The 12,382-nt window shown below is 49.9% G+C and overlaps 1 protein-coding gene across 4 annotated transcripts in view; it reads right to left on the minus strand.

Annotated features, from left to right (window-relative positions):
- Window positions 1-12,382, minus strand: part of LOC137382804 (solute carrier family 2, facilitated glucose transporter member 11-like) — an 88,916-nt gene that overhangs the window by 63,758 nt on the left and 12,776 nt on the right. For all 4 annotated transcript variants that reach the window (XM_068055236.1, XM_068055234.1, XM_068055233.1 and 1 more), the window contains 2 exons: window positions 8,176-8,300; window positions 2,048-2,177 (listed from right to left, as the gene is read on the minus strand). In XM_068055236.1, coding sequence (XP_067911337.1) covers window positions 2,048-2,177; window positions 8,176-8,300 — 255 coding nt within the window. The remainder of the gene's footprint in view (window positions 1-2,047; window positions 2,178-8,175; window positions 8,301-12,382) is intronic.

Genomic DNA, 12,382 nt, shown 5'->3' on the forward strand with positions numbered 1-12,382 from the left:
TTCAGCACTGTAGCAAGAATGTTGTCTGGACTCATAGCCTTTGCTGCATATAATGCGCTCAGCTGTTTCTTGATATCACATGGAGTGAATCGAATTGGATGAAGAATGGCATTCGTTATGATGGAAACCTCAGGAGGAGACCTAGATGGATCATCCACTCGGCACTTCTGGCTGAAAATGGTTGCCTTGTCTTTTGCTCCACTACCTTTGAGGATGGGAATGTTCATGGAGCCTCCCCCTTTTGTTAGTTGGCCCAGGCAGGGTTCCCCGCCATTGTCACAAAATCCAGCCCATAACCACAATACTACCGTTCTGTGTTAACAGTCAACAACATTTTTGTGGGTCTGGAATCACATGTAGGCCAGATCAGGTAAGGATAGCAGGTTTGCTTCCCTAAAGGCCATTAGTGAACCAGATGCATTTTTACAGCAATCCAGTAGGTGCATGAAGTCTTGCTTCATGATGCCATCCTGTCTCTCTGATAGCCAGCCTCTTAAAATGGCTGCTTAATTTAAGTCTCAGGATACAGGAGAAGGCTGCCCATGCACTTGCAGTGGTAACATGGCCTGTAGAATAATCCTCCTGGGACTCATAATCCCTGCAATGAGGACCACCTTGGAGTGGACAACCAAGGACCACCATTGACCCCGTCCCTCAGGTAGCACATTGTGCTGCACCAGGTTAGGCTTAAGATCATCACCAAGATGTGCTGGGGCAAATACAGTAGTAATATGAAGTATATATGTGCACAGTAAAACCATTTTGTGAGATGACATTCAGTGTTCCAAAGTAAATTTGGTTTTAGGGCCTGTGAGGATGTCTAGAGGTTGGTGTGCAATAGACAACAGCTCCATCTACTGAACCACTGCCTCCATAAGCAGGAATTGCTTCTTGATACGATTGAGGGAATGGCTTGGTCTGTAGCCTCTGACAGAAAGGTACTTCTGCCAGTTTTCTCTTTTACCATAATCTTAGCCTATGTGACTCAGTCAATACCTCTTCCTCCTGCTCCTGTTCTGTCTCCACCATCAGACTTTGGGCTGAATTTTATGGAGGTGGTGGGGATCCCAACACTGGGTCAGAAAAGCAGGGGGATCCCCACCTTGGCTGTTTGTGGGGGGGGGGGGGGGGCCCAGCTGCATTTTACAGCGCTCAGGCACTTAATTGCCTTTTGCCAGGGTTCCTGTCCCTTTAAGGACGGGGAGCGGTGGCTGCTGCTGGGACAGCACCCAGCTAGAAGAGGCAACGTGGACGCTGGAAGCAGGTGAGTGGGATGGGTTTGTTGGGGCCAGTCAGACAAGCCCTGGTGAGAGGTGCGGGAGATGGTGGATGCTTGGTGAGGACTGGGGCTTCTCACAGGGGTGGGGTGGGGGAGGTATGGCCTTTGCCACCAGAGGTCCCTCCATGGGCCACAGATTGCCTAAGCAGGAAACTTCCCACCCCCAACGCACAGGGAGGCTGCCTGGTGTTATTGGGCACTCTCCCTACATGGCAGGGGCCCCAACAGCTGCTGGTAAAATACCAGTTGCGGCAGGATGAGGCCTTTAATTGGCACTTACGGGCCTCAATTGACCTCTGGGCAGGAAAGGCTGTCGTCGTCCCTCCCCAACCCTGTCTGAATTCAATGGCATGGGTAAGGTGATGGGCACTCCTTCTGCAATGTGGCTTAGTCAATTCCTCTTCCTCCTGCTCCTGTTGTGCCTCCACCATAAGACTGTACATGGGAATGGCCATGGTGAACTTCATTGTAAGGGCCCGATGACGGAAGGGTGGGAAGAGGAAACTGTAGAATTTTCTTAGCAGAGGGCTCATCCTCTATAAGCATTGAATTCTATTGAAATTTAACATGTATTTTAGAACAGATGTATGTTGGTTACACATTTAAATCTGCTCCCCCCCATTCCAGATCTAAACCACTTCTGCATCAAAAATAAAAAGCAGAATTTTGGGCCCTGTATCTTATGCACCATTTTGTCAGAAACACACCTAGCAGTGTAAAACTTAATTACCCACAGATCTTGTAAAATAAGTAAAACATAAGACTTACCTAAGACCGATGGTCTGACCCACCACTAATCCAGCTGCAGTGAACGGAGCAAATGACAAGGTCACCATGCCTCGGATTTCCTTTGGTGCACTCTCACCGAGATACATGGGGTTAACATTCAATCCCACACCTTACGCAAAGGAAAAATTAAGTTATATGAGCCACTTTTACGGATCCGGCCATTCTTGTCCACTGTTGTTTCTACTTTACTCTTAGTGCATGTTCGCAACGCTGCTGACTTCTTCAATCTGTAAATTTAGTTTCAAGGTGCTTTATGATGCACGAGTATTTTGCTTGGATATCAGCTGTATAGGATCATAGTGGGAAAATTTGGATTTGGCTGGTAATTAGGTGCAGGGATTGCAATGCAAGATTAACTACACAGGGCATAGCGACGAAGGCAACTCACAAACTTCCTTCTGCTTACTATTTTAAACAATTAAACAAGGGGGAGGCAGTGGTGTAGACGGAGGCGGTGACGTAGTGGTATTGTCACTGGACTAGTAACCCAGAGACCCAGGGTATTGCTTTGGGGACATGGGTTCAAATCCCACCACAGCAGAAGGTGGAATTTGAATTCAGTTAATAAATCTGGAATTAAAAAGCTAGTTGAATGATGGCCATGAAACCATGGTCAATTGTTGTAAAAACCCATCTGGTTCACTAATGCTCTTTAGGGAAGGAAATCTGCTGTCCTTACCTGGTCTGGCCTACATGTGACTCCAGACCCACAGCACTGTGGTAGACTCATACATGCCCTCTGAAATGGCCTAGCAAGCCACTCAGTTGCATCTAACTGCTACAAAGTCAATAACAAAAGAACAAAACCACCCGGCATCGACCTAGGCACTGGAAACGACAACGGCAAACCCAGCCCTGTCAACTCTGCAAAGTTCTCCTTACTAACATCTAGGGGCTCTTGCCAAAGTCAGGAGAGCTGTCCCACAGACTAGTCAGGTAACAGCCTGACATAGTCATACTGACAGACAATGTCCCAGACACTGCCATCACCATCCCCGGGTATGTCCTGTCCCACCAGCAGGACAGACCCAGCAGAGGTGGCTACACAGTGGTATACAGTAGGGAGGGAGTTGCCCTGGGAGTCCTCAACATCGACTCCGGACCCCATGAAGTCTCATGGCATCAGGCCAAACATGGGTAAGGAAACCTCCTGCTGATTACCACCTACTGCCCTCCCTCAGCTGATAACTCAGTACTCCTCCATGTTGAACAGCACTTGGAGGAAGCACTGAGGGTGGCAAGGGCACAGAATGTACTCTGGATGGTGGACTTCAATGTCTATTACCAAGAGTGGCTCAGTAGCACCACTACTGACCGAGCTGGCCGAGCCCTAAAGGACATAGCTGCTAGACTGGGTATGCGGCAGGTGGTGAGGGAAAAACATACTTGACCTCGTCCTCACCAATCTGCCTGCCACAGATGCATCTCTCCATGACAGTATTGGTAGGAATGACCATCACACAGTCCTTGTGGAGACAAAGTCCCGCCTTCACTTTGAGGATACCCTCTATTGTGTTGTGTGACACTACCACCGTGCTAAATGAGAGAGATTTCAAACAGATCTATCAATGCAAAACTGGGCATCCATGAGGTGCTGTGGGCCATCAGCAGCAGCAGAATTGTACTCAACCACAATCTGCAACCTCATGGACTGCATTTCCCCCACTCTACCATTACCGTCAAGCCAGGAGACCAACCCTGGTTCAATGAAGAGTACAGGAGGGCATGCCAGGAGCAGCATCAGACATACCTCAAAATGAGGTGTCAACCTGGTGAAGCTGCAACAGAGGACAATCTGCGTGCCAAACTGTGTAAGCAGCATGCGATAGACAGAGCTAAGCAATCCCATAACCAATGGATCAGATCTAAGCTCTGCAGTCCTACCACATCCAGCCATGCATGGTGGTGGACAATTGAACAACTAACTGGAAGAGGTGGCTCCACAAATATCCCCATCCTCAATGATGGGGTAGCCCAGCACATCAGTGCGAAAGATAAGGCTGAAGCATTTGCAACAATTTTCAGCCAGAAATGCCATGTTGATGATTTATCTCAGCCTCCTCCTGAAGTCCCCAGCATTACAGATGCCAGACTTCAGCCAATTCAATTCACTCCATGTGATATCAAGAAACGACTGAAGGCACTGGATACTGCAAAGGCTATGGGCCCTGACAATATTCTGGCAATAGGACAGAAGACCTGTGCTCCAGAACTTGCTGCATCCCTAGCCAAGCTGTTTCAGTATGGCTACAACACTGACATGTACCCTGCAACGTGGAAAATTGCCCAGGTATGTCCTGTACACAAAAAGCAGCCATCAACCTACTCTCAATCATCAGGAAAGTGAGGGAAGGTGTCATCAACAGTGCTATCAAGCGGCACTTGCTTAGCAATAACCTGCTCAGTGTGATACACAGTTTGGGTTCCAGCAGGGCCACTCAGCTCCTGACCTCATTACAGCCTTGGTTTAAACATGGACAAAAGAGCTGAACTTGAGAGGTGAGGTGAGAGTAACTGCCCTTGACCTTGAGGCAGCAATTGATCGAGCATAGCATCAAGGAGCCCTAGCAAAACTGAAGTCAATGGGAATCAGGGGGAAAATTCTCCGCTGGTTGGAGTCATACCGAACGCAAAGGAAGATGATTGTGGTTGTTGGAGGTTAGTCATCTGAGCTCCAGGACATCACTGCAGCAGTTCCTCAGGGTAGTGTCCTAGGCCCAACCATCTTCAGCTGCTTCATCAATGACCTTCCTTCAATCATAAGGTCAGAAGTGGGGATGTTCGCTGATGATTGCACAATGTTCAGCACCATTTTCGACTCCTCTAATGCAGCAAGACCTGGACAATAGCCAGGCTTGGGCTGATAAGTGGCAAGTAACATTGGCGCCACACAAGTGCCAGGCAATGACCATCTCCAACAAGAGAGAATCTAACCATCTCCCCTTGACATTCAATGGCATTACCATTGCTGAATCCCCCACTATCAACATCTTAGGGGCTACCATTGACCAGAAACTGAACTGGAGTAGCCATATAAATAGCATGGCTACAAGACCAGGTCAGAGGCTAGGAATCCTGCGGCGAGTAAGTCACCTCCTGACTCCCCAAAGCCTGTCCACCATCTACAAGGCACAAGTCAGGAGTGTGATGGAATACTCTCCACTTGCCTGGATGAGTGCAGCTCCAACAACACTCATGAAGCTCGACACCATCCAGGACAAAGCAGCCCACTTGATTGGCACCCCATCCACCACCGTAAATATTTACTCCCTCCACCACCGACGCACAGTGGCAGCAGTGTGTACCGTCTACATGATGCATTGCAGCAACGAACCAAGGCTCCTTGGACAGCACCATCCAAACCCGCGACCTTTACCAACTAGAAGGACAAGTGCAGCAAATGCATGGGAACACCACCAACTGCAAGTCCCCCACCAAGCCACACACCATCCTGACTTGGAACTATATCACCATTCCTTCACTGTCGCTGAGTCAAAATCCTGGAACTCTCTTCCTAACAGCACTGTGGATGTACCTACCCCACATGGACTGCAGCGGTTCAAGAAGGCAGCTCACCACCACCTTCTCAAGGGCAATTAGGGATGGGCAATAAATGTTGTCTGAGCCAGCGACGCCCACATCCAAAGAACAAAGAACAGTACAGCACAGGAACAGGCCATTCGGCCCTCCAAGCCTGCGCCGATCTTGATGCCAGCCTAAACTAAAACTTTCTGCACTTCCGGGGCCCATATCCCTCTATTCCCATCCTAGTCATGTATTTGTCAAGATGCCTCTTAAAATTCATCCCATGAATGAATAAAAAAAAATGGCACATAGCCCAGAAAAAGAGAGTTGCTGAATGACTGCATGCTTCAGCAGGGGTCCCAAGCTGACTCGAGGATGGCACCATCAGGTTATCAGCCTGCAACGTTAACTCTGTTTCTTTATCCAGGTATGCTGCCTGACCAGCGGAGCATTTCCAGCATTTTTTGTTTTTATTTTACTTAAAGTTAGCCTGCCCTAATTAAAGCCAGATCACACCTCTTAACTGCATACGAGCTTACGAATTAGGAGCAGCAGTAGGCCACTCGGCCCCTCGAGCATGCTCTGCCATTCAATAAGATCATGGCTGATCTAATTGTAACCTCAACTCCACATTCCCGCCTACCCCTGATAACCTTTCGCCCCCTTGCTATCAAGAATCTACCTACCTCTGCCTTAAAAATATTCAAAGACGCTGCTTCTACTGCCTTTTGAGAAAGAGAATTCCAAAGACTCACCACCCTCTGAGAGAAAAAAATTCTCCTCATCTCTGTCTTAAATGGGTGACCTCTTATTTTTAAACAGTGACCCCTAGTTCCAGATTCTCCCACAAGGGGAAACATCCTTTCCACATCCACCCTGTCAAGACCCCTTAGGATCTTATTTATATGTTGCAATCAAATGACCTCTTACTCTTCTAAACTCCAGCGGATACAAGTCTAGCCTGTCCAACCTTTCCTCATAAGACAACCCGCCCATTCCAGATATTAGTCTAGTAAACCTTGTCTGAACTGCTTCCAATGCATTTACATCCTTCCTTCAGTAAGGAGTCCAATACTGTACACAGTATGAACTATGAGTTTCATTCTCACTGCAGCAGCTGTTGGAACTGGTTAAAGAGGAGATTATGAGCAGAAAGAGGAGTGGAAATGGTGCAACAGGGCAGAAAGCATGCCCGTAGGTTCTCCAATGTAGCACTGGAGGCCTTGGTATAAGAGAGGACAGGAGGAGAAGAGTCCTCCTCCCTTAGGTGGCCATGATGCCCTCCAAACAGACATTACAAAGGCAATGGGAGCAAATAGCCTTCGCGGTTGATGTCTCATTCCAAGTACTCGCCTCATTATAGGAAGGATGTGGAAGCTTTAGAGAGGGTGCAGAGGAGATGCTGCCTGGACTGGAGGGCATGTCTTATGAAGAAAGGTTGAGGGAGCTAGGGCTTTTCTCATTGGAGCGAAGAAGGATGAAAGGTGACTTGATAGAGGGGTACAAGATGATGAGAGGCATAGAGTGGATAGCCAGAGACTTTTTCCCAGGGTGGAAAGGGCTATCACCAGGGGCCATAATTTTAAGGTGATTGGAGGAAGGTTTCGGGGAGATGTCAGAGGTAGGTTCTTTACACAGAGAGTGGTGGGTGCGCGGAATGCACTGCCAGCGGTGGTAGTAGAAGCAAATACATTCGGGACATTTAAGCGACTCTTGGATAGGTACATGGATGATAGTAGTATGAAGGGTATGTAGGTTCCTAGAGTAGGTTAAAGGTTCGGCACAACATCGTGGGCTGAAGGGCCTGTTCTGTGCTGTACTGTTCTATGTTCTATGTTCTATGTACTTGGATGCAGTGCTGCAAAATAGTTCAATGACCTCACATGAGTGGTCAGTCTTAGTGAATGCATCTTCACATGCTGTATCCTTACAAATGAACCACACTCTTCCATTCACCAACCCCACTTCACTCATCAACCAACAGTCTTAATCAAGCAGCCAATATCCCTTGCCTCACTTCACTCTCACACACTTAGCATTGCTGCAAGCCTCACACTCAAATCTCACAGTTTACACACAGTGCCAGCTATTCAATTGTGACAGGCACATTACACAAACATACTTCACCATTATAACAACATCTTACATTTATATAGCACCTTGAAAGTAATTTAACATCCCAAGCTGCTTTACAAGAGCATTATCAAACTAAATTTGACAATGAACCATATAAGGCATTATTAGGCCAGATGACCAAAAGCTTGGTCAAAGAGAATAGAGGGCAAGGAGTGTATTGGGCGGTGCGTATATCGGGCTGTGTGTATATTGGGCAGTGTGTATATCGGATGGTATGTATATTGGGCAATGTGTATATTGGGCAGTGTGTATATCGGGTGGTGTGTATATCGGGTGGTGTGTATATTGGGCGGGGTGTATATCGGGTGGTGTGCATATTGGGCGGGGTGTATATCGGGCAGCGGGTGTACCAGACAGGAATATAACAGGAGGCTAATACTATATCTTCCATTTTGTACTCCTGCCCAAGGCAAATTTCTACCCCCTGATTTGTTTGTAAAAGTTACCTGAGTTTATTCCAGAAAGGAATCTCCCGATTATGATCAACTCAAAGGATTTCATTGTTTTGCTCAGCCCCATTAGCAAAGCACCAGCGAGTACAAAAATGTTACTTAGTAACAGCGAATTTCTCCTGGGAGAAAACAAAGTCATGAAAGTTAGTCAGTAAAATGTGCTGCAAGCGCCTCCATATCATGCTAATTGCAACAGCAGCAAATTCCTCTCTGAAAACTTTCACCAGATTTTTCTCAGTCATATCAATGGAACTAAACGTTGCCTCAGCTATGCTCAGGCGGCAAGGTCCAAGGAAAGGCCGGGAGAAGGTTCGACGAAGGCGTCCGCTGTTCGAAAGGAGACCAGCAACCTTCTCCGCAGTGAGGAACTTCAACCTGAGAAGGAAGGGGAGGCAGCTGAAAACAACGACCCAGCACCTACCCAGCGCCTGGAAACCCCTCCTCCACAGACAGAATCAATGGAGGAGGAGGCAGCAGATGGACAAACAGGTCAGTGGCAAGTGGTCCAGAGGAAAACCACAAAGAAAAAACATCCCAAAGCCACCACCCAAACCAGTGGCAAGAGGAGGCTCTCTTCTGAATCAGACTGCAACAACTCCTCTTCACTGGACGGGGAAATGCTGGAACGACAGCCCCTTCAAAAGAGGCGGCAGAACTCCGAGATGGATGATAAAGCATCCCAGCCCCCGGGTACTGGAAGCTGTGATGGGCCCGGCGTGCCCCAACCCCAATGCCCCACACGTAACGACGTGGCCAACGCATCTCAGCTCCAGGACACCGGGAGCAAAGACACGTCTGGCGCACCTGAGCTCCGGGAGACCGGGAGCTGTGATGTTTTCGAGGAGGAACAGATGGAAGCAGCTGAGGACAACCCAATGCTCTCTGCCTACAAGACCCCCCCGATGTCACCCGAGCGGCACAAACCCTGCATGAAAAATCAGGAGGGGTTTCTGAGCCCAACCAACGTGAAACTGCTTGCGCACACGATGGGTATGCAGGAACATCCCGAAGGACTGGGACTAGCGAGGACAAATGGTATGGGAAGCAACAACTAATTTTTAGTAAAAAATGGGTGTAAGAATTGCTTCCATTAATGTGCGTAGCATTAAATCTACTACGCGATATGTTTCAACCTTGGATTACCTTGCCAAGGTCAAAGCTGACCTACTGTTTCTGCAGGAGTGTGGAATACCACACCTCAGCACCTACAGGCAGTGGTCGCGATGGTGGTCCCACGGGCCATCGATCTGGTCGGGGGGTAATGATTGCCGTTCCTCCGGCCTGGGTATTCTGCTGCGGGGAGGTAACTTCACCATCTCCGAAGTTAAGGAGGTGGTGGGCGGCCGCCTCCTCGTAGCAGACGTGATGTACAACAACGCTCCGCTCCGGTTGATCAACGTGTATGCCCCGGTACAACGCAGCGAGCGGCTGACCGTCTTCCAGCAGCTCCCACTGCTGCTGGCGACGTCCAGGCCGGTCATCCTAGGCGGTGACTTCAACTGCATCATCGATGCGGCTGGACGATCCGGCAGTGACGACAGCAAACTGGACGCTACGTCCAGATTCCTAGTAGAAACAGTTAAGGATGCCAAACTGCACGATGTCTTCAGCAAACCTGCAGACGGAGCGCAGCGCAGATACACATGGTCAAGATCGGACGGGTCTGCCCGTTCCAGGATTGACTTCCTGTTTGTGTCTCGTGCTGTCACGGTCAGATCCACCGACGTCAAGCCGGTGTTCTTCTCCGACCACTGCCTCTTACTGGCCGACTGTCACTTACAGGACGACCAGCGGGTTGGCAGAGGGACGTGGAAGCTCAATGCGACACTGCTGACCCCAGAGAACGTTGAGGAACTCAAAAGGGATTACAATGGTTGGAGGACCGTGAAACCCCTCTTTGAGTCTCCAGTTCACTGGTGGGAAGCGATTAAGGAGAACATCAAGAGGTTCTTCATCCACAAAGGTGTTCAGAAGGCGAGAGAGAGACAGAGGGAACTGTCCCGACTCCAGAAAATTATGCAAAATCTACTCCGGTTGCAGTCAATGGGGGTCGAGGTCAAGGAGGACCTCCAAGAGGTGAAGAGCCAGCAGGCCTCGGTCTTTGCCAAGGAGGCCTCCAAGATCATCTTCCGGTCCAGAGTCCGCTCCATCGAGCAGGATGAGACGTGCTCGCGTTACTTCTTCCAAAAGGTACACAGAGAGAGCTCTGTTATCAGCAGCCTGAAGGAAGAAGATGGCTCGGTAACGTCTTCGCAGTCCGACATACTAAGGATCAGCAAATCCTTTTATGCTGGGCTGTATGACGCGAAGCCCACAGACAGCAGAGCCTCCCAGTCCTTCCTGTCATCTATCACAGAGGTCTTAGATGACAGCAGGAGGGAGGGACTGGACAAGCCGCTAACTCTGGACGAGCTGACAAAGGCCGTCGAGTCTTTCGAGACGAGTAAAACTCCCGGGAGCGACGGCTTACCGGTCGAGTTGTACTCGGCCCTGTGGGACTGGGTCGGCCCGGACCTGCTGGAAGTATACGAGAGTATGCTCCTGGCCGGCAGCATGTCAGAATCCATGAGAAAAGGCATCATCACCCTCATTTACAAGCAGAAGGGGGAGAGGGCAGAAATCAGAAATTGGCGGCCCATCTCACTGCTTAATGTTGATTACAAGATTCTGTCCAAAGTCATAGCCAGTCGAGTCAAGTCTGCTCTGGAGTTGGTGATTCACCCCGATCAGACCTGTACTGTACCCAGCAGGAAGATCTCTGATAGTCTCGCGCTACTCAGGGATACGATCGCCTACGTACGGGACAGGAGGGTGGACACCTGCCTCATCAGCCTGGACCAGGAGAAGGCTTTTGACAGGATATCGCACACCTACATGATGGACGTGCTTTCCAAAATGGGGTTTGGGGAGGGAATCTGCAATTGGATCCAACTGCTCTACACAAACATCAGTAGCGCAGTGTCAATCAACGGGTGGGATTCTGAAAGTTTCCCGATCAAATCTGGAGTCAGACAGGGCTGTCCTCTCTCCCCAGTCTTGTTTGTTTGCTGTATTGAACCCTTTGCTGAGTCTATTAGGAAGGATGCGAGCATAAGAGGGGTGACAATCCCAGGCAGCGGAGGCACTCAGGTCAAAACCTCCCTGTACATGGATGACGTCGCCGTTTTCTGCTCGGATCCGCTGTCCGTGCGCAGACTGATGAGCATCTGCGACCAGTTCGAACTGGCCTCGGGAGCCAAAGTTAACCACGGCAAGAGCGAGGCCATGTTCTTTGGCAACTGGGCTGACCGATCCTTTGTCCCCTTCACCGTCAGGTCAGATTACCTGAAAGTGCTGGGGGTATGGTTCGGAAGAGCCGGGGCGTGCACCAAAACATGGGAGGAGCGAGTAGCCAAGGTACGACAAAAGTTGGGCATGTGGGGGCAGCGATCTCTCTCCATTGTGGGTAAGAACCTGGTCATCAGGTGCGAGGCGCTCACGTTGTTGCTGTACGTGGCGCAGGTCTGGCCCATACCCCACTCCTGCGCCGTGGCAGTCACCCGAGCCATTTTCCGCTTCGTCTGGGGATCTAAAATGGACCGGGTCCGGAGGGACACGATGTTCAAATCTCTGGACAAGGGCGGGAAAAATGTACCCAACGTGGCCCTCATCCTGATGACCACCTTCGTGTGCGGCTGCATCAAGCTGTGTGTAGATCCCCAGTACGCAAACTCCAAGTGTCACTACGTGCTGAGGTTCTATCTGTCCCCGGTGTTGCGAAGGATGGGCCTGGTCACATTGCCGCGGAACGCTCCATGCAGTTGGGACGTGCCGTACCACCTATCCTTCGTGGAGCAGTTTCTGCGGGAAAACACCTTTGACCACCGGTCCATCAGGCAGTGGTCTGCACGGAATGTCCTCAAGGCCCTACGGGAAAAGGAAACGGTGGATCCTGTTGGATGGTTCCCCGAGCAGACCGTCAAAGTCATTTGGCGGAATGCCTCATCACCAGAACTTTCAAACAAGCACCAAGACGTAGCTTGGCTGGTGGTGAGAAGGGCCCTCCCCGTCAGATCCTTCATGCACACCCGAAGTCTCGCCCCCTCCGCACAGTGCCCCCGCGTTGGCTGTGGTGGGGAAGAGACGGTCGCCCACCTCCTCCTGGAATGTGCCTTTGCAAAGCAGGTGTGGAAAGAGATGCAGTGGTTTTTGTCAAGGTTCA

The sequence above is a fragment of the Heterodontus francisci genome, chromosome 23 (assembly GCF_036365525.1).
Source record: "Heterodontus francisci isolate sHetFra1 chromosome 23, sHetFra1.hap1, whole genome shotgun sequence".
In the NCBI taxonomy this organism is placed as follows: domain Eukaryota; kingdom Metazoa; phylum Chordata; class Chondrichthyes; order Heterodontiformes; family Heterodontidae; genus Heterodontus; species Heterodontus francisci.